The sequence below is a fragment of the Lynx rufus genome, unplaced genomic scaffold (genome assembly GCF_022079265.1).
Source record: "Lynx rufus isolate CCGP_SWC_20201006 ecotype Redwood Valley unplaced genomic scaffold, mLynRuf1.p SCAF_6, whole genome shotgun sequence".
Classification (NCBI taxonomy): domain Eukaryota; kingdom Metazoa; phylum Chordata; class Mammalia; order Carnivora; family Felidae; genus Lynx; species Lynx rufus.
The window spans coordinates 141,195,007-141,222,832 of record NW_025814878.1 but is presented as its reverse complement, the minus strand read 5'-3'; the positions used below and the strand labels follow the sequence as shown (position 1 = coordinate 141,222,832).

Genomic DNA, 27,826 nt, shown 5'->3' with positions numbered 1-27,826 from the left:
AAATGTGGTCTTTGCTTTCTAGCCTCTAGAGACCTCTGGGGCCCCCTGAAGGGGGTCAGAATGGAATGGAGTGAGCCAGTCACCCAAGGAAGACCCCTCCCTCCCCAAGCGCAAAAGACATAACCTTACTCTAAAGCACAGGTAGCAGCTATAAACTTGTGTGTACGTAGTCGACCCTTGAACAACACAGGGGCTGCGGGGGCAGGGTGGGGCAATCCCCCAGGCAGTTGAATATCCAAATATAACTTTGACGCCCCAAAAACTTCTGATTAGCCTACTGTTGACCAGAAGCCTTACTGATGAGTCAATTAACACTTATTTTGTGTAATATGTATTATATACCGTATTCTTCTAATAAAGCAAGGTAAAGAAACCATTAATGAGAAAACACGTTAAAGAAAATACACTTAGAGTACTCTACTACATTTAGTGAGAAGAATCTGCGTATAAGTGGATCTGCACAGACCGAATCTGTGTTCAAGGGTCAACTGTGTAAATGTATATGTGCGTATATTGTGTGTATGTGCGTATTTTATGTACACGTATGTATGTCTGTATTCCTCTCTTTCACTGATTTTTCACCGGATCATTGAAAATCCTTCTACAAAGCAGTTGGCAAACTAGCCTTGGGGAAATCCCGCTCTGTTGGGTGAACGGAGCAAATAAGTGATTTTTGCTACTTCTTGATCCGCCTGTGTTTGCTAGGACAGAACCCAAGGTTCTCCATTGTAGGGCGTTGTCTTGGATTACGCGTGAGTTTTTATTATCACGTATGCCTGCCCTCCATCCTCCTGTTGTTGGGGGGCCTGTCCCAGGCTGCTGCCTCTTGCCCCTCATCTCTCCGTTTTCCTGCTCCCCAGCTGTTGCTTGAACACCAGGACGCGTATCAGGCGGGAGCCGTGTTTCCTGATGCGTTTTACCCCAGCATCTGCGAAAGAGGTAAGGTGGAGTGTTACAGACCACACGATGTCACCTTCACTTGAGCGGTAGGAATGGCTAGGATTTAAAACACACGGCACATTATATTTTCCACTATTGTTGGTCAGTGACTTGGTTCGCGTTAGCTGCATTTTCCACGTAATCAAACCCTACCTACTCGAGCACGGAAATTGAGAATTTTCACGATCCTGTGCGCCCTTACTTTACTGCTTTGTGGCGGAAGAGAAAACATTTTGAAAGAGATTGAAGGGTCTGGGTTCTTGTTCTGTTAGCATGTGACTTTCAAAAACTCTTGGCCGTGTTGAGTCTCTGTTTCCGCACCTGTAACGTAGTAAAAATGCCTGCTTGCCTCTTTACTGGATTTTTGTTGGTGTTAATGCGTATTATTTTGTCAAGTGTTCTGCAGACCTGAGGTGGTGTTATCAGCAAATTGGGCTTATGGGTGTGTCAGTCGGAGTCCCCAGCAGGCATGGAAGGTGCTCCCCACTGGAGTGATTTGGGTGTTTTATAAGGTGACCATTTACAAAGACAGGGCACACAATATAAGAGAACTGGGAAGGATAGTGCAGGGAGGGGGCAGTTAGCGGACAGGCTGCTGCATGGGGGACCACTTGCTGGGGCCAGACCTTCAGCTGTGGACACAGCCAGTCCCTGTGACCCCACAGCAGGGGAGCTGGGAAAATGAATACCCCCATCTCCCTCTCTCTCCCTTCTCTTTGATCTCCTCTGTGCTCTCCCCATTGGCCAAACCCAACCCAAGCAAAGCCGGAGGGCAACGAGACCAGTTGAACAGGTCCTAGGGGCACAGGGTGGGGCAGGGAAGGGTGACCGTGGATCCGAGGGACAAATGGAAGACATCCAGTACGCTGGTCATCACGTTAACCATTTTTGGAATCTTGGGGTCATAGCCATTATCCCAATGTTTGGTTGAATACAGTGACGCTCGTAGGGTCAGTGGAATGTTTAGTGCCACACCTGTAGTCATGACCCCAGATAACTAAGCTTTTGTATTTCTCACGTTTGGAAGGTTGGGTTTTCCTTTTTTTTCTTCTGTTTCCTTCTTAGTCTGTTAACTATCCTTTCTTAATCTTGTTATTGTTTTGCCTGCTCCTTACAGCTTTTTTTTTAAACCTATTTCCTCTTTAGCCCTTCCCAACACTGTGTTCAGGGAGCTATAATGTCTCGATAATTTAACAGTTCCTTGATCTCTTCCATAAAAAAGAAGTAAAAAGATTTTTTTTTGTCAATTAAACTTGAGAAAACTTGCTTAACTATGTGCCATTTTAAGAGACCAATTAAACACACAGTACTGCAGGCTTTGAGAAGAGTATAAAAGGGGTCCCCACTCTCCTGAATTTTCCATTTTTCCCACAGTGGTAGATGCCCTCCCCCAAACAGCACAGACCAATTCATCAGTGAGGTCGCTTAGAATTATAAAATACGGGTGCCTGGGTCAGTTAAGCATGACTTCAGCTCAGGTCATGATCTCATGGTTCATGGGTTTGAGCCCCGAGTCGGGCTCTGCCCTGACAGCTCAGAGCCTGGAGCCCGCTTCGGATTCTGTGTCTCCCTCTCTTTCTGCCCTTCACCTGCTTGCACTCTGTGTCTCTCTCAAAAAATAAAAAAATTAAAAAATTATAAAATATGTGCCAATTATGAGGAATTCGATGCAGACTCCTCTTAGACTTTTATGAAATTTTCCAGATTTCCCCTTGGTCTCACACATACCTACTTCCACAGCCCCTGTCTCTTTCGTGTTTAGGGGTTCACTTTTATGGCCTCTTTCGAAAGCAAATGTTCTCATGCTCAGCTGCCAAAGAAACACCTTTGTTTTTACACTTCCGTTGCACCACTTTACCTAGTACTGAACAAATCTTGTAACTACAACAATGAGGACCATCTTAGCGAGGAATGGAAGGAACCCTGCCGACTCCTGTAACACAGCTTGGCTGTGGGGACAGGTACCTGCTGGCTGCCACCCCCCCCCACCCCCACCCCCAGGCCCCGGGTGGGCTTTCTTTTGCTTCTGGTCAGATTCCAGAGGGGAACAAAAGGCAATTTGGTTAAGGGGAGGTTTGTCAAAACGGTTACCTCTATACTTAATTTTGGATTTGTACTGAGTTCTGTAAAATAGGAATTGTAAGTTTTATCCCTAGGAAAACCATTAGCACAAATCAAATTTCTTAGTTGCAATGTCTCTGAAAATCATTTCCACAAAAACCAATGATCGAAAACTGGTTAGGCTGTTTTTACTTTAGTGACAGTGAAAATACTTGAACTGAGGGACCTAAACTGTGGAGTTTTGGTTTCAGTTACCCCTCGTGACATTGGACACCCCAGGAAGAATGTGTGGCTTTGGGAGTTTTTGAGTAGATGTCCGGTCCCGTCTTTCTTATCCCCGCTGTGGAAATAAAGGGAATTAAGACACTCAGCTGATGCTTGGGGCCGGTGCCATTATAAAACAATTGTTGTAAATTAAAATACTTGAAAGCCTTTGGAGTATATCTACTGTCGTCTTTTGTGCTGGTGGGGTGGACTGTGATGGATGGAGATTGCACACATGCACATATACACCCCCCCACACCTATACGCCCCCCTCCCACTGCACCTCCCCTCACACCACGCACCCCTTCTCTCCTTCCCTTTATTATTTTTTTAAATTATTTTGTTTTGAGGGAGGGGCAGAGAGAAAGGGAGAGAGAATCCCAAGCGGGCTCCATCCTGTCAGTGCAGAGCCTGATGGGGGGCTCGATCTCACAAACCGAGCAATCATGACCCGAGCTGAAATCAAGAGTAGGATGCTTAACCAACTGAGCCACCCAGGCGCCCCCTCCTCTCCTTCCCTTTAGAGCACAGAATTGGAAACCCTTCCAGCTTCCGTGGCAGCCCAGGTGATTTCAAGATGCTGTGAGCCAGTTCAGGCTCCTTTCTCTCTCTCTTTGTGCTGGCTCTTCTGTTCTAGAGGCTTCCTCTGAACATCAACAGACGAAACTAAGAGACTCGGAGGGGAGGAGGAGGAGGAGGAGGGTCGTAGCAGGCAGCAGTGGCGGCAGATTTGGGAATCTCCAGCTTTTAAAGAAAGACTCCTGACACCTTTTGTTTCATCAGGGCAATTCCATGATGTGTCTGAGAGCACTCACTGGACCCCATTTCTGAATGCGAGCATTCATTACATCCGAGAGAACTATCCTCTTCCTTGGGAGAAGGTAGGCACGGCCCTAAAGCCAAGAAGAAATTCTGTTCTAGACCCGCTGAGTCCCTTGCTTATGTCTGCATCTACTCTGTTTGTCCCCCGTCCCCACGCCAGGCTCTGGGAGGGCTGCCCCCCACCCCCACCCCTGCATACCTTCAATGCCAAACATAGCATGTGGCCAGTTAATATCTGAATAAACCACTTAAAAATGTTTGGGGTATGTCACTTCACTGTTTTGCTCCAAGGGTAATTAATCTGAAATCCGTAAAATATTTTGAAGAGTCCTTTGTGGTTTTTGTAACTGGAAACTACAATGTACCTGCCTCTAATTTTAGTGTTTAAGTCTCAGTAATGGAAATCATACTTATTAAAACTGTTAATAGGATTTTTATAGACCAACCCAAGCACCTAGGACTCTAATTTGCTTCTTTGGCAGGACACAGAGAAATTGGTGGCGTTCTTGTTGGGAATCACCTCTCACATGGTGGCCGATGTCAGCTGGCACAGCTTGGGGATCCAGCAAGGGTTCCTCAGGACAATGGCAGCCGTGAGTACCTGTCTTTGGGTTAATGATGCTATGGGAGTGTTTCCCACCCAGGATTAAAAACTCACCCTTTTAGAGGAGGGGAAAACTTGAGGTTATTCAGAGGTCATGTTATTTATTTTAAGAATAATTTATTATTTATTATTTATTCTCAAGCGGGTTAACATACAGTGTAGTCTTGGCTTCAGGGGTAAAACCCAGGGGTTCATCTCTTACATACGACACCCAGTGCTCATCCCAACAAGTGCCCTCCTCGATGCCCATCACCCATTTTCCCCTCTCCCCTGCACCCCACCCCCATCAACCCTCAATTTGTTCTCTGTATGTAAGAGTCTCTTATGGTTTGCCTCCCTCTGTTTTTATCTTATTTTTCCTTCCATTCCCCTGTGATCGTCTGTTAAGTTTCTCAAATTCCACATATGAATGAAGTCATGTGATACCGGTCTTTCTCTGACTCATTTCACTTAGCCTAATGCCCTGCAGTTCCATCCACGTTGTTGCAAATGGCAGGATTTCATTCTTCCTCTTTGCCAAGTAGTATTCCATTGTGTATATAAACCACATCTTCTTTATCCGTTCATCAGTCGAGGAACATTTGGGCTCTTTCCATAATTTGGCTATTGTTTGGAAGCAAGATTTCTTGCCCAAAGCAGGATTTGTTAGATTTCCATCCATTACTGTTTATGCCTCTTAATCTTCCTGCTGCCTATACATTCATCACACGGGCATTAGCCATTCACTAATGTGCACTGAAAACAGCGATAAATGTGATGTTCTGTTTAGTCACAAACAATATTGGGGAAATTTCATGTTTTATTCATATTGTGTATTAATAAGGATGCGAAGACCTGCCACTTAGTTCTATTTGAAAGTAATGGTTCCGCATGTTTGTTTTTTCTTTTATAAAATTTTCTTGATAGGCTGTTACATTAATTTCAGGTGTACAACATAGCAATTGGACGTCTCAGTTCATTATGCTGAGCTCACAAGTGTCACTGCCATCTGTCACCACACAACACCACTATACTACCATCACTGTGTCCCAATGCTGTACCTTTTATTTCCGTGATTAATCCGTTTAACTGGAAGCCTGTACCTCCTTCCCCCACTTCATCCATTTTGCCCATCTTTTTGAATGTTCTATATGAAAACGCCATTCCCCAAACTGAAAATGATGGTCTTACCTGGTAACTTATTTCTGGAAGTCCCTTCTGGTCACCAGTTGACATTAGTACCATTCTGTGAGAAGCTTATGTTTGGACTCAGTCAAGATTGTGTATATATCCTCTGAGGCGCAAACATTTGCAATAGCTTTATTTACTACCGGACAGCAGGTATACAACTCAGCGGCCAATATAGTTTTTAACAAATAAAATAAGTATTTTAATATAATAGATATTTATTAATGTAAAATAAAATAATAAAATGAAACATTGCTTTGAAAATTGAGTCCATCCATATGTACCCTTAGCATTTCATTCAGTTAGACAGACATTCACCTTCCCACTACTGGTTTGGCTGTGGGGTAGGGGTTTAGGCTACAGTTTGTGATGTATACATACACACACATCGGGTGTTTCTCTTTCTTTTTCAGGTTGATTTTCATGGCTCTTATTCGGAGGCGCATTCGGCTGGTGACTTCGGTACTATTTACACTTGCCAAATTTTCTTTTGCAGTGGTTATATCTCACTTGCTATGGAGTCACTATCTTAACTCTGTATTTTTTCCCCTATTTTAGTAACTTGCTTCTTTCTTCTTAACTGAGACCATTTCATAATGAATTAGAACTGGCTATGTGGTTCCCTTGAGTAAAAATGTAATTTTTATACTCTATGAAATAGGTATTAAGTCACTTTGTGAAATGTCTAATAAACAGGCAGGTGTCTAGATAGTAAGTAATGCTTCTGGGAGCGTCCTTGGGCAAAGACGTGCATAGTTCCTGTAGGCTTGGTGCATTATCTCTTTCTCATTCGTGTGTGTGTGTGTGTGTGTGTGTGTGTGTGTGTGTGTGTGTGTAAAATTCAATTTATACTAAAAAAACCCCAAATATTTAAAGTAAAATATGTATTTTTCATCCTATCTTACCAGTACATATACTAACTAGCTATCTTAATAATTCATAGTATGGGTATACTTTAACATAGAAATGTATTTCCGAAAAGTTGCGTATGTGTATTTTTTTATTTAAAAAAAATCACATTTCATCATTGACTTGTGTCATAATTTAGAAAAGCTTTACTTTATATCAGGTTGAAACTCCTGAGCTAATATCACCTAATATTTCAGCTTTAAAGTGGCATCTTCCATTTTTTCCCGTAGTAAATTACCTCCAAATATCCAAAGTAGATGGTGAATGGGGTTTTTAAAGAACTTTCATGGCTTGTCTTTCCTTCAAGTGAAAAACTCTTAATACGGGTATTTTTTCTTAATTCATATGTTTCACTGCCTAAGATATAAAAGATCGCCTTTTTCTTAAAGATATGCCTATATCTGAAACAACAAACAGAAACGTGTGACGATGTGATAAATAACCTGGATTATCCAAATTTGTATTAAGGAAGCATGCTACATATTGTCTCTGACTGACAAAATGTACATATTTTTCTTGTACCCTAGGAGGAGATGTGTTGAGCCAGTTTGAGTTTAATTTTAATTACCTCGCACGGCACTGGTAAGAGCAAGTACACTCACATATGTGTTCTCTAAATGGCATTGACCCTTCTTAGCCCTCTAGAAAATATAACCTACAATGTAACTACAAGGCGTCTGTATTTGTAAATTCTAAAAGGTAAAATTGCAGATTAGAATGGTCTAAGTAGATTCTTTAAACTTGTGAATTATACCATGTAAAAATGCATATTTTTAAAAATTTTTAACATTTATTTATTATTGAGAGACAGAGTGAGACAGAGCATGAGCAGGGAAGGGGCAGAGAGAGGGAGACACAGAATCCGAAGCGGGCTCCAGGCTCCCAGCTGTCAGCACAGAGCCCGACGCAGGGCTCGAACTCACGAACTGTGAGATCTTGACCTGAGCCAAAGTCGGACGCTCAGCCTACTGAGCCACCCCGGGTGCCCCTAAAAATGCATATTTATAAAAAAAAAAAAAAAAGATGATGTACACCTGTGCAGCTACCACTCAGCTTAAGAAATGGAGCCTTACTGGAATCTTACAAGTTCCTTGCCCTCCCTCCTCACCTTCTCTCCCACTGGGGTAACCACTACTGTGGGTTTCCTGTTAATCATTTTGTTGCTTTTCTCTATAGTCTAAAACACAGGGATGTGTCCATATACAAAATAGTACATTTTTTAAGTTTTTAAAAAAATGTTTATTTATATTTGAGAGACAGAGACAGAGCATGAATGGGGAAGAGGCAGAGGGAGAGAGAGGGAGACACAGAATCCGAAGCAGGATCCGGGCTCCGAGCTGTCAGCACAGAGCCCGACGCGGAACTCCAACCCACAAGCTGAGAGATCATGACCTGAGCCGAAGTTGGACGCTTAACTGACTGAGCCACCCAGGCGCCCCAGTAGTACACGGTTTTAAACTTTAGATAAATAGAATTGTAAAGCACGTATTCCTCAAATTTTGTTTCCGTTTCTGTTTCTGAGATACAGTCACATGGATGTGTTTGGCGGTAGTTCGTTCATTTTTCACCACTACGTGGTATCCATTTCATGGGCAGAGCAGGTGAATTACTCTGTTCTCATGTGGATGGATACGTAAGCCGTATGGAGTGTTTTTGCTTCACACATAGCGTTGCCATGAACATTTCTGTACATACACCAGAGAGGAACCTCTCTCATAATCACCACTAGACATGGAATTGGTGGGTCGTAGGGCATGTGCATGTTTAACTCCACTAAGCAAGCCCAGACTTTCAGAAAGGTCTTCCCAATTTCTGCTCTCCGCAGTTTTATATGGTAGTTATATGTATTTTTTTCTTTTGACGTTTACATTTTCTCCAATGCTGGGTACTGTCCAACTTGAAAATAACCTGTTTAGTGTGTAATGGTACCTCATTAAAGTTTTAATTTGCATTTCCCAGATGACTAATAATGAGGTTGAACGTTCTTTCATATTTGATTGTTCGTGTTTGATAGTAAGTGAAAATCTGATTTGGTGTTGGCCTATTTTTCTGTTGGTTTGCTTATCCTTTTTGCTTGTTTCTGAGTGTTCTTTGCATATTAGGGCTCCTAATGTTTGGTCCGTTTATCATTATTTGTTACAAATATCTTTTTACAGTGTGTGGCATGTCTTTTTACTTATGTGTTTCAATAAACAGAACTTAATTTTAACATATAGTAATTGAATATATCGGTCTTTTCCTTTGTAATTTGTACTTATGATGTCTTATTTAAGAAATCCTTCCCTACTTGAGGGCGTGAGATTATTCTCCTACTTAGCCTTCAAGAGCTTTTATAGTTTTATTTTTTAAACTTTGCCCTTCATCTACCTGGAGTTAATTTTTTGTATATTCTGAGATAAAATCTGATTTTCTTTCTTTCTGGAGACAGAACTGATCATCTCCAGATCAGGGCACTTATCCATAGCCTACCCTTTCCTCACTGGTCTGTAATGCCCTCTCTGACATAAATTAAATTCCAGATGTATTTGGGTCCATTTCTGGGCTTTCTGTTTTGTTCTATTGATCTAATTGTCCGTGAGCAATACTGATTTTGAAAAATTACAGTGACTTTATAACACATCTTGACATGTGGTAGGGCTGGTCTCTCAGCCTGTCCTTTATCTTTAGACATACCTTGCATATTCTTTTGCCTTGGCTCTTTCAAATCAAGTGATAGGAGCAAGTTGCCATGTTCTAAGAAAAATCTTGTTGGAATTTTTATTAGAATTTTATTGAATCTAGAGCTCCATCGGAAGAGAATTTACAACTTTGCAATATTGAGTCTTCTTATCCATAAATCTGTTATACATTTTATTTAACTCTTCTTTAATGACTTTAAAGTTTCACAAGTTTTGTCATCAAGGTCTTACATATTTTATTTGATTTGGTTGCAGAGACTTTTTATTTGCTACCATAAGTGGTAACTTTTGGTACCAGTTTTATTTTCTAATTGATTGTTGCTGTGTAGAAATGCAAGTGACTTTCTAATTTTGACTTTTGTATCCAGTAACTAATTTAAATGTGTCTGGAGATGCTTTCAAATTTACGGTAGACTCACAATGCCTCATCTACAGATTGTCACCGTTTTGCTTTTCTTATTTCCTCTAGAAATTTCCTTTTTCTGGTGCATCACACTGGCTAATGTTTCCGGTTCCGTAGAAGTGGTGATACTGTGGGGCACCTGGGTGGCTCAGTCGGTTAGGCATCTGACTTCAGCTCAGGTCATGATCTCACCGTTCGTGGGTTCAAGCCCCGCGTCAGGCTCCGTGCTGACAGCTCAGAGCCTGGAGTCTGCTTCGGATTCTGTGTCTCCCTCTCTCTCTAACCCTCCCCTGCTCATGCTCTGTTTCTCTCTTTCTCAAAAATAAATAAACATTAAAAATGGTGATACTGAACATGCTTACCTTGTTTGTGATCTTGAAGAAAATGCTTTCAAAATTCATCACGTATAATATTTGCTGTGGGTTTTTGTGACTATCCTTTATCAACTCAAGGTAATTCCCTTCTATTTCAGTTTGCTAGTAGTTTTTGTTATGAATTAACTTCTTATGGATTGAACTCTGCATCTGTTGAAATAGTTCTCTCTTCCTTAATCTGTTAATACAGTGATTCTATTAATCTTACATTTGCCAATATTTAATCAAGTTTAATTCCTGGGACAAACCAACTTGGGCATAGCTTATTTTCTGTTTCATATTTGTTACATCTGTTGCTGCCTGGGCTTTTGCGTTTTTGTATATGGGTGAGCTTGTACTGTGATTTTCCTTTCTTCTGTCCTTGTTTGGTTTTGGTATCAAGGTTGGGCTGGCTTCATGACATCTGGTGGAGAGTGTTCCTTCCTTTTCTGTTCTCTGGAAGTCTGTGTAAGATCAAAACTTCGTTTTCCTGAATGTTTAGTAGACTTTGTAAAGCCCTCTAGGCCAGGTGTTCTTTGTAGAGACTTCTTAAAAACTTCTGTAATGGTTATAGGGCTATAGAGTTTTTTAACTTCTTCTTAAGGAGTTTTATTTTTCTAGGACTTTTCCATTTCCTCTGTTTAAACACTGTAGCATAAGGTTGTTCGTAATTTATTTTTTTCTTTATTTGTACTTGTGTTCCCTTGTCATCCATAAATGTTCTTTATCCTGTTTTTTCTTACATCTTCTCCAATGAATCTCAAATAATATTTTTCAGGTTTATTATTTTTAAAGAATGAACTTTTGGCTTTATTGATCCTCTCTGTTACATGTTCCCTTTCTCTTTCCTTACTTTTTACTCATCTATTTATTTCCTTCAGGTTCTTATAAAATTTGTAGAGTCTTTTTAAGTTTTTAAATTTAATGCCAGTATCGTTAACCTAGTGTTATATTAGTGTACAATATAGTGATTCAGCAAATCTGTCCATGACTTGGTGCTCACCATGATAAATGTACTCTTAATCCCCTTTATATGTTGCACTCCTCCCCCCACCCATCTCCCTTCTGGTAATCATCAGTTTCTTCTCTATACTTAAGGGTCGGTTTCTTCTTTTCTCTCTCTTTTTTTCCTTTGTTCATTTGTTTTCTTTCCTAAATTCCACATCCGAATGGGATCACATGGTATTTGTCTTTCTCTGACTTATTTCACTTAGCATTATACTCTCTAGTTCACTCCATGTTGTTGCCAATGACAAGATTCCATTCTTTTTTTATGGCCAATTAATATTCCATCATGTGTATATAGACCACACCTTCTTTATCTGTTCGTCAGTTGATGGGCATTTGTGCTGCTTCCTTAATTGGGCTCTTGTAGATAATACTGCTGAAAACATTGGGGTGCACGTATCCCTTTGAATTAGTATTTTTGTATCCTGTGGGTAAACACCCTGTGGTGCAATTGCTGAATTGTAGGGAAGTTCTATTTTTAACTTTTTGAGGAACCTCCACACTGTTTTCCACAGTGGCCATACCAGTTTGCACGTCCACCGACAGCGTACGAGGTTCCTTTTCCTCCACATCCTCGCCAACACCTGTTGTCTCTTGTGTTGCTGATTTTAGCCATTCTGACAGGTGTGAGGTGGTATCTCATTATAGTTTTGATTTGTATTTCCCTGATGATGAGTGATGTTGAGGGCATCTTTCCATGTGTCTGTTGGCCCTCTGGATGTTTTCTCTGGAGAAATGTCCATGTTCTCTGCCCATTTTTAAATTGGTTTAGTAGTTCTTTTGGTATTGACTTATATCAGTTCTTTATATATTTTGGATATTAACCCTTTATCAGGTATGTCATTTGAAAATATCTTCTCTCATTCAGTAGGATGTTTTTAGCTTTGCTGATTGTTTCCTTTGCTGTGCAGAAGCTTTTTATTTTATGAAGTCCCAATAGTTTATTTTTGCTTTTATGTCCCTTGCCTCAGGAAACATATCAGAAAAATGTTGCTATGGCTGATGTGAAAGAAATTACTGCCTGTGATCCCTTCTAGGGTTTTTATGGTTTCAGATCTCACATTTAGCTCTTTAATCCATTTTGAGTTTATTTTTGTGTATGGTGTAAGAAAGTGGCCGAGTTTCATTCTTCTGCATGTTGCTGTCCAGTTCTCCCAGCACCATTTGTTGAAGAGACTGTCTTTTTCCCATTGGATATTCTCTCCTGCTTTGTCAAAGATTAATTGATCATATAGTTGTGGGTTCACTTCTGGGTTTTCTACTCTGTTCCATTGATTTATGTCTATTTTTGTGCCAGTATCCCACTATTTTGGTTAATGAAGCTTTGAAATATAACTTGAAGTCTGGAATTGTGATGCCTCCAGCTTTGCTTTTCTTTTTGAAGATTGTTTTGGCTACTCGGGGTCTTCTGTGGTTCTGTACAAATTTTAGGACTGTTCTAGCTCTGAGAAAAATGCTCTTGGTATTTTGATAGGGATTGCATTGAATAGTAGATTGCTTTGGGTAGTATTGACATTTTAACAATATTTGTTTTTCCAATCCATGAACATGGAATGTTTTTCCATTTTTTGATGTGTCGTCATCAATTTCTTTCATCAGTATTTTATAGTTTTCAGAGTAGAGGTCTTTCACCTCTTCTGTTCCTAGAGATTTTATTGGTTTTGGTGCAATTGTAAATGGGATTGTTTCCTTAGTTTCTCTTTCTGCTACTTAGTTATTAGTATATAGAAATACAACAGAATTTTGTACATTCACTTTTGTATCCTGTGATCCTACTGAATTCATTTATCATCTCTAGTATTTTTTTGGTGGTGTCTGTAGGGTTTTCTATAGATAGTATCCTGGCATCTGCAAATAGTGATAGTTTTACTTTTTCCTTACCAATTTGGATGCCTTTTATTTATGTTGTCCAATTGCTGTGGCTAGAACTTCCAATACTATGTTAAATAACGGTGGTGAGAGCGGACATCGGCATCTTGTTCCTGACCTTAGAGGAAAGACTCTCAGTTTCTCACCACTGATTATGATGTTCACTGTGGGTTTTTCATATATGGCTTTTCTTATGTTGAGGTATGTTCCCTTTAAACCTATCTTGTGGAGGGTTTTTATCATGAATGGACGTTGTACTTTGTCAAATGCTTTTTCTGCATCTATTGAAATGATCATAAGGCTTTTTTTCTTTTATTGATATGATATGTCGCATTGATTTTGTGAATACAGAACCACTCTTTGAACCCAGGAATAAATCTTACTTGATCATGGTGAATGTTTTGTTTTGTTTTGTTTTTTTAATGTATTGTTGGATTTGGTTTGCTAGTATTTTGTTGAGGGTTTTTGCATCTGTGTCCATCAGATACTGGCCTGTACCTCTGGTTTTTAGTGGTGTCTTTATCTGGTTTGGGTATCAAAGTAATGCTGGCCTCATAAAATGCATTTGGGAGTTTTCTTTCGTCTTCTATCTTTTGTAATAGTTTGAGAAGAACAGATGTTAACTCTTCTTTGTATGTTTGGTAGAATTTGCCTGTGAAGCCATCTGGCTCTGGACTTTTGTTTATTGGGGTTTTTTTGATTACTGATTGAATTTCATTAACGATAATTGGTCTGTTGAAATTTTCTACTTCTTCCTGATTCAGTTTTGGTAGGTTATATGTTCCTAGGAATTTATCCATTTCTTCTAGATTGTCCAATTTGTCATCATGGAATTTTTCTTAATATTCTCTTACAATTCTTTGTGTTTCTGTGGTGTCAGTTGTTACTTTTCCTCTTTTGGGGGGGTTGTTTATTTACGACCTCCCTCTCTCTCTCCCTCTCTCCCTCTCTCTCTCTCTCTCTCTCTCTGATGACTCTGGCAAGAGGTTCGTCCATTTTCAAGGAACCAAGTAGGCTCCCCAGTGTGATAATCTGCTTCTTGCCCCTCTCTGAAACCATGGCTCCCTCCCTCTGGTAGCCAGACCTGTGGGGTTTAGCCCACACCATGTCTCTACCCTTTCTACCCTCTTTAATGTGGCCTCTTCTCTACATTTAGTTGTGGAGGCTCTTCTGCCAGTCTTTGGGTCATTTTTGGGGTTGTCTGCACTGATGTGAGTGTTGTCTAGTTGTACCCATGGGACAAGATCCATTTAGGGTCCTCCCACTCTGCCGTCTTTGCCAGGAGTCTCCTGTTGAGTCTTGATTTGAGACCTAACATATGATCAACACTCGTAAATAGTCCTTATGCGCTTGAAAAGATTGTTCTCCAACTTTTGGTCTAATGTACGTATGCTTATTAGCTTAAGCTTATTAAATTTACTGTTAAAATGATAAACTAGTCTTTTTATTTACATTAGGTCGATCTAATAATTACTGAGAGAGAAATTTGTTAAAAAAAATTTCCCCTGGTGATGGTGGATTGTTTTCCATTTTCTTGAAGCTCTGTCAATTTGCTATATAGACGTTTCGAAGATATGTTGTCAGGTACATTCATGTTTAAAAATCTTACATCTTTCTGGTGAGTTGAACCTTTTCCTCATGACGTGGTGACCCTCTTCATCGCCAATGAATGCTTATTGCCTTCCAGTCTCCTTTAGCAACTATCACTGTCGTTACGCCGGCTCTCTTGGTTATGTCCCATGGTGCTTGAATTCCTCACGGCTGGACTTCGAGTTGCATGTCTCCAGGCAGGGTTTGTCGACTTCTGCAGGCTCCCGGGAGACACTGTTAACCTAGGACCATACGGAGTTACGTTCAGCCCTTGAAGTTTTTCTGACTACAGAGATAGCACGAATGCAGGACAGACCATTTGTGCGACTGGTGGTAGTTACCAATGTTAGGGGGACATCTATATCTTTTCCCCTTTATCCATTGTCAGTTTCTTGGCTGACCTTGACAGGTTAGGTTGGTTTCTAGCTAATACTCGTGCAGAGGCATAGCCATTAGTTCAGAGTCTCCTCCGAGGTGGAAACCAGCTTTGGCTGGTTTCTGTGCTTTAGCCCATACCTTCTGCAGCCCTTCAAAATCGCCAAGAGCTCGGGGCACAGCCTGGCTTCCCCACTTGCTTACCTCTTCAAGTTTCCAGTTTCAATTTATTTTGGGCCTTTGGAAAATTTTCACTTTCTTGCTAGCTTCGTGATTCATCTAAAAAAAATATTTTTGTTATTTTGTCCAGCCCGGAGCTATTTTTATTGGGAGGACCACTCTGGTGCTCTTATAAAAAAAAAAAAAAAAAAAAAAAAAAAAAAAAAAATGGATCTCTCCGTAGAGTCTTTCTCATAAATATACTAAAATCAGGTTTTATTTGGTTGTGATTTCTGTCTGCTGTATTCTAAGGTTTCAGAAATAAAAACGGAAGATGATTCAGCATTAATCTAATGTATGCTGCTCTTTTGACTGAAATAAGGAATATTGTGAATCAAAACCTGACTTAGAATTCTTTTTACCGTCTCACTTACTTCTGTGTGGTCTAAACCAGGATGTTGGGGTGAGGAGCCATTTCGGTGTTTTTAAAAAAATATTTTGTAATGTTTATGTATTTTTGAGAGAGAGAAGGAGAGAGAGAGAGAGAGGGAGAGAGAATGAATGGGGGAGGGGCAGAGAGAGAGGGAGACACAGAACCCAAAGCAGGCTTCAGGCTCTGAACTGTGAGTGCGGAGCCTGATGAGGGGCTCGAACTCACAAACCATGAGCTCATGACCTGAGCCGAAGTTGGACGCTTCACCAACTGAGCCACCCAGGCGCCCCCAATTTTGGTGTTTTAAAACTAAGAACTTTCAATAGCAATTCAGTGCTCAAAAGAATAAAAATATATTGCTCCTTGAACTGAATTCACAAGACTAATTCTTTTGACACGTTAGAGTTCCTGTCTTCCAGTGTACCTCCATAAATATTGGGTTAAGGTACAGTTGTTTGCTGTGCGTCTTTGGGGAAATCAGTTCACTTTTCTGTGCTTTAGCTTCCTCTGATGTCAAGCAGGAATGTAGTAATTCCAAGCACCGGGGCTTGTAGGTAGGACGAAATAAATAGTTCATGGAAAGCCCTTTGCATAATTCCTGGCCCAAAGTAATCATGGAGTGAACAGTAGCTGCTCTGGCTGGCCATTTATCTTTAATTTCAGAATCTTATTTTATTCTAACGCCTTTCTCAGGTATGTGCCCGTCCAAGATCTGCTGGGAATTTACAAGAAGCTCTATGGCCGAGAAGTCATCACCAAAAGTGCAATCGTTGACTGTACCTACCTTCAGTTCTTGGAAATGTAGGTGTCGCCCAGAGGAGAGCTTATAACTGATCTCAGTGTGACTTCCTTAGGGCGCTTTCTGACGTTTTAGTTTCCTGAGCTGGGTTTTGGATTTACGGGATTTTGCTCATTCAAAGGCAGTTGCATGATAGTAGCTACATGTTAATGGAGTTTTTTCCTTGATTATCTGCTTCGCTTCTCTGTACAAACCACACTCACAGACAAAATTGTTGTTCGTGTTGCAGGTATGGTGAGATGCTAGCCGTTTCCAAGGTAAAGGCTTCATTCTTCACAATCTCAATTTAAAGGATTACGAAGACACCAGGAAAAGCACTTATTGGTAACTTTTCTTTTTCTCTACTGTAGCTTTATCCCACTTATTCCAGAAGATCCCCGTTTTTGGTGGAACAATTCCAAGAATATTTCCTGGGGGGACTGGATGACATGGCGTATTGGTCCACGAACATCTTCCGTCTGACGAGCTTCATGTTAGAGAACGGGACCAGGTGAGATCTGGCTCTACTTGTACGCGGTCCTCCTGCCCTGTCCCCCCGCCCCCCCCCCAACTGTCGTGCTCAGGTTTTCCACTGATCAAATGCAAAGCTCTCATGAAGTGCTAGCCTCTCTCATAACCGAGGAGGGAGAGCAAGGAACTCCCTCCCTCACCTCAAAGCTCCGACGCGCTCCCATGTGGTTACATGTGTTACTGTCTCCGGTTTTGGGGACGGAGAGGTGGATCCTGCAGAACCGTGGTCAGCGGGAGGGCCCCCTGTCCACCCCTGTGCCGCGTCCCCTCTTCAGGGAGGACCCGAGCCGTGCGCAGGCTCCGGCGGCCAGGGCCCAGTGAGCCTCCTCTCCGCCTGCCGCCATCTCAGGGTTAAAGGGTTTCAGAGGCCGCTGCACCAAACTCCCTCCTCCGAAGTGAAACGAGGAGTGGATGCATTTGTAAATCACAGCCTTCGGTTGGAGTCTGACATTCAGCCCGTGTGGAACGGCGTCCGGAGCGCCAGCTCCCGCCCTGCATGTCCAGGATGAGTGTTAACCGGGGCCTCCGACCAGGGTAGACCAGCCCACTTCCAGCCGCAGTAGACCTTCGGGCTCACAGGGTCTCCCTGCTGGATGAGGGAGCCAAGGCTCCTCTCGGATCTGGCTTGCAACCACCCCACTGAGTATGCAGCCCCCGTGCCCTGCGCAGCTAAGTGGGGTGGGGGGTGGTCTGGAGAGGGAGCAGCGGAGGCAGCACCCCATGCAGACAAGGGCAGTGGGAAAGAGGGTTTTAGGGCGGGATCTGTACCAGATGGCGGCTGCTCCAGGTAAGGAGTGTAGGACTGGGGTTATAAATTGGAGAGGCCCAAATGTGTGTAGCTCTGGGATATTATATGCTGGATGCTATTCTCTTGGCCTTAAAGACATTTGCTAGTATTCGGGGCTGGCTCAGTTGGTCAGGCGTCCGACTTCAGCTGAGGTCATGATCTCACCATTAGTGGGTTCAAGGCCCACGTCAGGCTCCGTGCTGACAGCTCAGAGCCTGGAGCCTGCTTGGGACTCTGTGTCTCCCTCTCTCCCTGTCCCTCCCCTGCTCACATTCTGTCTGTCTGTCTCTCTCTCTCTCAAAAATAAATAAACATGAAAATAAAAACACTGTTAGTATTCAGAGAACATTAGCCATAATTATATATTGTGATTTGGAACAGAATTCCCTTGCATGATAAATTTGACGTTAGACTGTAAATATTAAACCTGTTTTAAGTAGCTGGGGAACAGTGAGATAAACAATCCAATATAAATACTATTTTTAATAGTGAAATAAGCCTCCGGTGAAATCTCCAGGCCCTCCTTCTGTGGCCATGGGTTTTGGGTGCACACGATGGTAGAGGATGGGCTTTGGAATTTTCCAGACCTGCCACTCACTGCTGGGTTATCCCAAGCAAGTAACTAAACCTCCCTGAGCTTTGTTTTTTTATCTGTGAAATGGGGGCAGAAATCATTCTATCTTTGATCACGGGGCTGTTGGGAGGTCCACCTGAGGGCGCTCGTGTAAATGGTTCAGTGTGTAGGAAGCACTTCATAAATGTTGGCTCCTAGTGTTAGGACCACCATTGGAAGGAAGTTCAGTTTATGTTGGTCATGTGAGTGTGAATGACCTGCGTTTATTTGTTTTAAAGATTTTCTCTCTTTTTAATTTAAAAAACAATTTTAAATTAATTTTTAAATTTACATCCAAGTTAGTTAGCATCTAGTGCAATAATAACTTCAGGAACGGAATCCAGTTATATGGGAATCCCCATATAACCCCCAGGGCTCCTCCCAACAAGTGTCCTCCTTGATGCCCCTTCCCCGTTAAGCCCTCCCCCCCGACTCATCACCCTTCCAGCATCTTCCTTGATGCCCCTTCCCCGTTAAGCCCACCCCCCCCACTCACCACCCTTCCAGCAATCCTCAGTTTGTTCTCTGCATTTAAGAGCCTCTTATGTTTTGTCCCCCCTCGTTGTTTTTATGTTATTTTTGCTTCCCTTCCCTTATGTTCATCTGTTTTCTATCTTAAATTCCACATATGAGTGAAGTGATACGATATTTGTCTTTCTCTAATTTCGCTTAACATAATACCCTCTAGTTCCATCCACGTAGTTGCAAATGGCAAGATTCCATTCTTTTTGATTGCAAGTAATACTTCATTGTGTGTGTGTGTATATATATATATATATATATATATATATATATATACACACACCACATCTTCTTTTAAATTTTTTTTAAATGTTTATTTTTGAGAAGGAGTCAGAGTGAGCAGGGTAGGGGCAGAGAGTGGGAGACCCAGAATCCGAAGCAGGCTCCAGGCTCTGAGCTGTCAGCACAGAGCCTGATGTGGGGCTTGAACTCATGAACTACAAGATCATGACTTGAGCTGGAGTCAGACACTTAACTGACTGAGCCACCCAGACACCCCAATATACCACATCTTCTTTATCCATTCATCTGTCAATGGACATTTGGACTCTTTCCATACTTTGGCTATTGTCAATAGTGCTACTATAAACATTGGGGTGCATGTGCCCCTCGAAACAGCTTACCTGTATCCATCCCTTGGATAAATACCTAGTAGTGCAATTGCTGGGTCATAGGGTAGTTCTATTTTTAATTTTTTGAGGAACTTTCGTTCTGTTTTCCAGAGTGGTTGCACCAGTTTGCATTCCCACCAACAATGCAAAAGAGATCCTCTTTGTCCACATCCTCGCCAACATCTGTTGTTGCCTGAGTTGTTAATGTTGGTCATTCTGACAGGTGTGAGGTGGTATCTCTTTGTGGTTTTGAGTTGTCTTTCCCTGATGATGAGTGATGTTGAGCATGTTTTCATGTGTCGGCCATCTGGATGTCATCTTTGGAGAAGTGTCTATTCATGTCTTTTGCCCATTTCTTCACTGGATTATTTGATTTTTGGGTGTTGAGTTTGATAAGTTCCTTATAGATTTTGTATACTAACCCTTTTAACTGATATTTCATTTGCAGATCTCTTCTCCCATTCCGTCAGTTGCCTTTTAGTTTTGCTGATTGTTTCCTTTGCTGTGCGGAAGCTTTTTATTTTGATGAGGTCCCAATAGTTCATTTTTGCTTTTGTTTCCCTTGCCTCTGGAGACATGTTGAGTAAGAAGTTGTTGCGGCCAAAGTCAAAGAGGTTTTTGTCTGCTTTCTTGTCGAGGAGTTTGATGGCTTCCTGTCTTACGTTCAGGTCTTTCATCCATTTTGAGTTTATTTTTGTGTCTGGTGTAAGAAAGTGGTTCATTCTTCTGCATGCCGCTGTCCAGTTTTCCCAGCACTACTTGGTGAAGAGACTGTCTTTATTCCATTGGATATTCTGTCCTGCTTTGTCAAAGATTAGTTGGCCATACGTTTGTGGGTCCATTTCTGGGTTCTCTATTCTGTTCCATTGATCTGAGTGTCTGTTTTTGTGCCAGTACCATACTGTCTTGATGATTACAGCTTTGTAATACAGCCTGAAGTCTGGGATTGTGATGCCTCCAGCTTTGCTTTTTGGGGTCTTTGGCTATTTGGGGTCTTTTGTGGTTTCATACAAATTTTAGGATTGTTTGTTCTAGCTCTGTGAAGAATGCTGGTGCTATTTTGATAGGGATTGCATTGAATATGTAGATTGCTTTGGATAGTATTGACATTTTAACAATATTTGTTCTACCTATCCAGGAGCATGGAATCTTTTTCCATTTTTTTGTGTCTTCTTCAATTTCTTTCATAAGCTTTCTATAGTTTTCAGTGTATAGATTTTTCACCTGTTTGGTTAGATTTATTCCTAGGTATTTTATTGTGGTTTTTGGTGCTATTGTAAATGGGATCAATGCCTTGATTTCTCTTTCTGTTGCTTCATTATTGGTGTATAGGAATGCAACTGATTTCTGTGCATTGATTTTATATCCTTCAACTTTGCTGCATTCATGGATCAGTTCTAGCAAGTTTTTGGTGGAATCTTGGGTTTTCCATACAGAGTGTCATGTCACCTGCAAAGAGTGAAAGTTTGGCCTCCTCCTGGCCAATTTGGGTGCCGTTGATGTCTTTGTGTTGTCTGTTTGCTGAAGCTAAGACTGACAATACTATGTTGAATAACAGTGGTAAGAGTGGACATCCCTGTCTTGTTCCTGACCTTAGGGAGGAAGCTCTCAGTTTTTCCCCATTGAGGATGATGTTAGCGTTGGGTGTTTCATATATGGCGTTTATGGTCTTGAGGTGATCCTTCTATCCCTACTTTCTTGAGGGTTTTTTCCAAGAAAGGATTCTGTATTTTGTCAAATGCTTTCTCTGCATCTGTTGAGAGAATCATGTGGTTCTTGTCCTTTCTTTTATTGAGGTGATGTATCACATTGATTGTTTTGTGGATATTGAACCAGCCCTGCATCCCAGGTATAAATCCCACTTGGTCATGGTGAATAAGTCTTCTAATGTGTTGTTGGATCTGGTTGGCTAGTATCTTATTGAGGATTTTTGCGTCCATGTTTATCAGGGAAATTGGTCTATAGTTCTCCTTTTCAGTGGGGTCTTTGGTTTTGGAATCAAGATAATGCTGGCTTCATAGAGTTTGGAAGTTTTCCTTCCATTTCTATTTTTTGGAACAGCTTCAAGAGAATAGGTGTTAACTCTTCTTTAAATGTTTGGTAGAATTCCCCTGGAAAGCCATCCAGCCCTGGACTCTTGTTATTTGGGAGATTTTTGATTACTTACCAATTTCTTTACTGGTTATGGGTCTGTTCAAATTTTCTATTTCTTTCAGTTTTGGTGGTGTATATATTTCTAGGAATTTGTCCATTTCTTCCAGATTGCCAACTATATTGGCATATAATTGCTTGTAATATTCTTACTATAGTTTGTATTTCTTTTTTATTTTTTTTAACGTTTATTTATTATTGAGAGACAGAGCATGAGCAGAGAAGGGCAGAGAGGGGGAGACACAGAATCCAAAGCAGGCTTCAGGCTCTGAGCTGTCAGCACAGAGCCTGACGTGGGGCTTGAACTTGTGAATTGTGAGATCATGACCTGAGCCCAAGTCGGACGCTTAACTGACTGAACCACCCAGGTGCCCCTTGTTGTTCATATTTCTGCTATGTTGGTTGTGATCTCTCCTATTTCATTCTTGATTTTATTTACTTGGGTCCTTTCCTTTTTCTTTTTGACCAAACTGGCTAGGGGCTTATCAATTTTGTTAATTTTTTCAAAGAACCAGCTCCTCGTTTCATTGATATATTCTGTTATTTTTGGTTTTGATAGCATTGATTCCTGCTCTAATCTTTATTATTTCCTGTATTCTTCTGGTTTGGGGTTTTATTTGCTCTTCTTTTTCCAGCTTTTTAAGGTGTAAGGTTAGGTTATGTATCTGTGACCTTTCTTCCTTCTTTAGGAAGGCCTGGATTGCTATCTACTTTCCTCTTTGACCTCCTTTGCTGCATCCCAGCAGTTTTGGGTTGTGGTGCTATCATTTTCATTGGCTTCTATGTACTTTTTAATTTCCTCTTTAACTTCTTGGTTAGCCCATTCATTCTTTAGTAGGATGTTCTTTAGCCTCCAAATATTTGTTGTCTTTCCAATTTTTTTCTTGTGGGTGATTTCAAGTTTCATAGTGTTGTGGTCTGAAAATATGCACGGTATGATCTCGATCTTTTTGTACTTGTTGTGGGCTGATTTGTGTCCCAGTATGTGATCTATTCTGGAGAATATTCCATGTGCACTGGAGAAGAATGTGTATGCCACTGCTTTAGGATGAAATGTTCTGAATATATCTGTTAAGTCCATCTGATCCAGTGTGTCATTCAAAGCCATTGTTTCCTTGTTGATTTTCTGCTTAGATGATCTGTCCATTGTTGTCAGTGGGGTACTGAAGTCCCCTACTATTAGGGTATTATTATCAATGAATTTGTTTATGTTTGTAACTAATTGATTTATATAGTTGAGTGGTTGCATTTTTGGGGGCATATATATTTACAATCGTTAGATCTTCTTGGTGGATGGACCCCTTAATTATGATATAATGCCCTTCTGCATCTCTTGATACAGTCTTTATTTTAAAGTCTAGATTGTCTGATATAAGTAAGTATGGCTACTCCGGCTTTCTTTTGTTGACCATTAGCATGATAGATTGTTCTCCATCCCCTTACTTTCAATCTGAACGCATGTTTAGGTCTAAAGTGGGTCTCTTGTAAACAGCATATAGATGGATCTTGTTTTCTTATCTGTTCTGATACCCTCTGTCTTTTGATTGGAGCGTTTAGTCCATTGACATTTAGAGTGAGTACTGAAAGATATGAATTTATTGCCATTGTGTTGCCTGTAGAGTTGGAGTTTCTGGTGGCATTCTCTGTTCCTTTCTAGTCTTTGTTGCTTTCGGTCCTTTAAGTTTTGTTTCATCTTTTCTCACCTCAGAGAGTCCCCCTTAAAATTTCTTGCAGGGCTGGTTTAGTGGTCACTAACTCCTTTAATTTTTGTTTGCCTGGGAAACTTTTAATCTCTCCTTCTATTTTGAATGACAGCCTTGCTGGATAAAGAATTCTTGGCTGCATGGTTTTTCGATTCAGCACGTTGAATATATCCTGCCACTCCTTTCTGGCCTGCCAGTTTCTGTGGATAAGTCTGCTGCAAACCTGATCTGTCTTCTTTTGTAGGTTAAGGACTTTTTTTTCCCTTGCTGCTTTCATGATTCTCTCCTTGCCTGAGTGTTTTGTGCATTTGACTATGATACGCTTTGTTGATAGTTCATTTTTGTTCAATCTAATGGGAGTTCTCTGTGCTTCCTGGACTTTGATGTCTGTGTCTTTCCCCAGGTTAGGAAACTTTTCTGTTACGATTTGCTCACATAAATCTTCTACCCCTTTTTCTCTCTCTCCATCTTTTGGGACCCCTATGATTCAGATGCTTAAAACATTTTTTAATGTTTATTTTGGGGGGGGGAAGGAGGGGCAGAGAGAAAGGGAGACACAGAATCCGAAGCAGGCTCCAGGCTCTGAGCTGTCAGCACACAGCCCAACGCAGGGCTCGAACCTATGAACCGTGAGATCATGACCCGAGCCAAAGTTGTACGCTTAACTGACTGAGCCACCCAGGTGCCCCTAAACCTTACTCTTTAATTAGGAGAACTATTTGAGAAGGAACAGATTTGTCTCTTGATCTCCGTTCTGCTTTATCAAGGCGGAAAATTCCTTGAATTGATTGTCTCTTCACACACAAAGAAAGATTCATCAGGGTTTGTGGAACTTGGTGGAAATATGGAGAAAGGCTCCAAAGAAAAAGGAGGCAAATTCAGGAGCGGGAGAAACAGTGTGTCCACTGTCATATTATAAGGATTTCTCAGCGTCCTGATAATTATCTTCCAAAGCAGATTTGTCGCTTGAAACTCCTAGTGTGGCTTCTGGAAGAAACAGCGGAAGAGTGGTAGTTATGTTTGCGGCCAGAGCTCTGCATAATTCAAAAAGGATTTGTAACTGTAGCGTTCTTGCTGTAAGGCTGCCATCCCGATCCTGGTGTTGGAGAACAGAGCATTTGAGGAAAAACCTTTTCCGAAGCTGAACGCTGGCCCTGAGAGAGATGATTTTTTTTTTAATGTTTATTTATTTTTGAGAGAGACAGAGGAAGAGAGACAGAGCATGATTGGGGAAGGAACAGGGAGAGAGGCAGACACAGAATCCAAAGCAGCTCCAGGCTCTGAGCTGTCAGCACAGAGCCTGACACGGGGCTTGAACTCATGCACTGTGAGATCATGACCTGAGCTGATGTCAGATGCTCAACCGACTGAGCCACCCAGGTGCCCCTAGAACAGACTCTTGTAATGTAATACTCCCTTGCTTAGTGCTTCCTTCCAGAGGGAGAGGGAAAGTTTACCTCTTATGTTCTCTTAGTGGCCGTGTCAGTTTATAAATCTTTGTTTTTAAAGGAATGAGATGAAGAAAATAAGACCTATTGGAGCATATGCGGGCATAATCGGGCGGAGAGGGGTGCCGTTGGGAATCCGTTTCTTTTTGTCTCCAACTCCCAGAGGGTTCATGATAGCATGGGGTAGTGGAACAGGTTCACTGGGAGGGAGGAGGGCGGCGTGAGTCTGGGGTGACCAGAGCAGGTGCACAGGAGGGAGGGGGGCGGGTTCAGAGCCCCACAATGGGCTTTGTGCCGACAGCTTGGAGCCTGCTTTAGATCCTGTGTCCCTCTCCTCCTCCTCGCAGGGAGGGGTCTGGGGTGACCAGGGTGTGGGGCTGCCTGCAGTCGGCTCATACACCCTCAGCACGGAGGCCCCCAGTCCTTCAGCAGTGCCGTCTGGCTCCGTCACGAACGCCTCTAGACTAAGGCTTCTGGACGCGGCTTCAAGTGCACCACCGATTCTCAGTAAAATTCATGCCTGGAAAGAAGGTAGTAGAAAAATGCCTGATTCGTCTGTGTCCCCAGTGACTGCAGTCTGCCCGAGAACCCTCTGTTCATTGCCTGCGGCGGCCAACAAACCAGCGCCCAGGGGTAAGTGGATTCCAAACCTGTTCATAGAGAAACAACATCCAAACTGAACAAGGAACACACCGAGGGGCGCTCGGTAGACACGAAGACAGGATCTGTAGACAGGTAGGTGCGTGAGTCCGTCACTTACAGCCGTGTGATCTTTCAAGCAAGTTGCTTAATTTTTTTTGAGGTGCGACTTCCTCCTCCTGGCAAGATAGAAAAAAACATAGGTCCATATTCCCAGAATCATGGCCTGGATTTCGTGCCAGCATGGATGTAAAGCAATTAGCATATCAGAGAGTCGCTCGCTAAGGAGTAAAAATGGTAGTTCATGGTTTTATTACTATCGCTGTTAGTACTCATCACCTTTACTTGCTCAGGGTGAAATCTGGGTATTCCTCGAGGAGACCGGGTGAGCAGAAGATGGTCAGGTGGTTCCTGAGGAGGGGGGCCAGAGGGCCCGACTTGTATTCTGGGTCCCCGTGGGGCCCCGTCCCGACCACGTGCGCTTACTAAGCGTGTTCGTATTCTGCACGTCAGTAACGAGAGGGTGTTTCCTCCTCGCTGGCTCCAGGGGCTGGTTTAGGCTTTGAGGCCTCGTCGTGAGCAGGACAGAGACGGTTCCTGCGCCCCAGGGTATGTGTCCGGCAGGGAGATGGGCACTGAACAAAACTCGTAGATAGTCTCAAGTGTCAGGAGGGACGTACCATGGAGTGCCCTGACCCCGTCACAGGAGAACCCTCGACGGCGAAGTGGTGTTTCCGTGGATATTTCAGGGTGAGCGAGGGGTAGATACTCGGACGCCGCTGCAGTGAAAGAGAGAGAGTGTAGAGCCGCAGAACAGGAGAGTTAAGCCCTCACAGTTTAATTTATTTAAATGAGGTAAGCCTTTGTTTTTTTAATGTAACTGAATTGGATGCCTCTGGCTCGAGCTCGTAATGGCTAGGGCGTCAGAGTCCCTACACCGGCTGGCGTTGTACGTGGGCCCCTGCGTTCACTCCCGTTTCCCAGCTGCTCTGTCCCGCTCCTCTGCGCGTCTGGTTTGTTGCCTCTTAAAATATATGACTTTGGGGGCGCCTGGGTGGCGCAGTCGGTTAAGCGTCCGACTTCAGCCAGGTCACGATCTCGCGGTCTGTGAGTTCGAGCCCCGCGTCGGGCTCTGGGCTGATGGCTCGGAGCCTGGAGCCTGTTTCCGATTCTGTGTCTCCCTCTCTCTCTGCCCCTCCCCCGTTCATGCTCTGTCTCTCTCTGTCCCAAAAATAAATAAACGTTGAAAAAAAATTAAAAAAAAAATATATGACTTTGAAAACGTACTTTTATTGCATGGTTCATTCCAGCGTGTCTTTGAAGATAAATCCGGGTGCCTGGATACCGGCGTCCCAAGCACCTACCATTTCTTTTTTTTTAAGTAGTCTTTTTTTAATGTTTATTTTTGAGAGACAGGGTATGAGCGGGGGAGGGGCAGAGAGAGCGAGGGAGACACAGAATCCGAAGCTCTGACTCGCGAACCCACGAAATCATGACCTGAGCTGAAGTCGGACGCTCACCTGAGCCACCCGGGCGCCCCACCTACTGACTATCTCTTGACCATTTGCATGAAATGCTGAAAATCCCGTCTTGTTGTTGTTGTTATTTTTAGTAATCTGGAAGAACTTTACACCTTTTATACCAGAAGAGTTTGAGGCTCCAGGAAGTAGTTTTCTATAAGCACCGGCTCTTAAACCTTGGAAATGTGTTCAGTAAAATTCTGTGCAATGTCCTGGGAAGGTTTTTCTCTTTCACCTTCCAGATGATAGGATTTCATGGTCTTTCACCCGAGATGGACCTGACTTCACGTCCATCGTTCGGGGGCCTGTTGTTTCCTCAGTCTGTCCCATTTTGTGGTTCTCCCTTCCAGCAGCTCCAAAGTACAGAAAAGTGATTTCCATAGGAATTTGACTGCGTCCCTCACTAAAGAGACTGGAAAAAATATAAACTATACTGAAAGAGGAGTGTTCTTCCGCGTGGATTCCTGGACCTCGGTACGAGTTTTCTGTTGCTATGGGGGGGCGGGGAGGGTGTGAGCTGCCCACTGCGATCTTGACCTGCAGACGTACTGGCTGTTTACTTGTTCACCGAGTGCCCTGTGCGCCTCCAGGCCAGCAAATACCCTTGGCCTCCAAATCTGGTTTTCTCCAGAGACGTCCTGAGATGTGAGTCTGGACCTTTGTGGCCTTTGGCAAGTCCCGCGGAGCCTGAGGTGGCCCTGGTGGATGCTGCATATGAAATCCATCCATGCGATCATCTTTTAAGTGTCAGACAATTTGGGGCGTCTGGGTGGCTCAGTCAGTTAAGCGTCCAACTTCGGCTCTGGTCACGATCTCACAGTTCGTGGGTTGGAGCCCCGCGTGGGACTCTGTGTTGACAGCTCAGAGCCTGGAGCCTGCTTCAGATTCT

The 27,826-nt window shown here is 42.5% G+C and overlaps 1 protein-coding gene across 1 annotated transcript in view; it reads left to right on the top strand.

Annotated features, from left to right (window-relative positions):
* GPLD1 (glycosylphosphatidylinositol specific phospholipase D1) overlaps positions 1-27,826 on the top strand; it is a 64,152-nt gene that overhangs the window by 14,132 nt on the left and 22,194 nt on the right. Inside the window, exons 3-12 of the mRNA XM_047102610.1 lie at positions 861-939; positions 4,048-4,145; positions 4,569-4,679; positions 6,271-6,319; positions 7,294-7,348; positions 16,328-16,435; positions 16,663-16,690; positions 16,784-16,923; positions 25,346-25,411; positions 27,291-27,411. Coding sequence (XP_046958566.1) covers positions 861-939; positions 4,048-4,145; positions 4,569-4,679; positions 6,271-6,319; positions 7,294-7,348; positions 16,328-16,435; positions 16,663-16,690; positions 16,784-16,923; positions 25,346-25,411; positions 27,291-27,411 — 855 coding nt within the window. The remainder of the gene's footprint in view (positions 1-860; positions 940-4,047; positions 4,146-4,568; positions 4,680-6,270; positions 6,320-7,293; positions 7,349-16,327; positions 16,436-16,662; positions 16,691-16,783; positions 16,924-25,345; positions 25,412-27,290; positions 27,412-27,826) is intronic.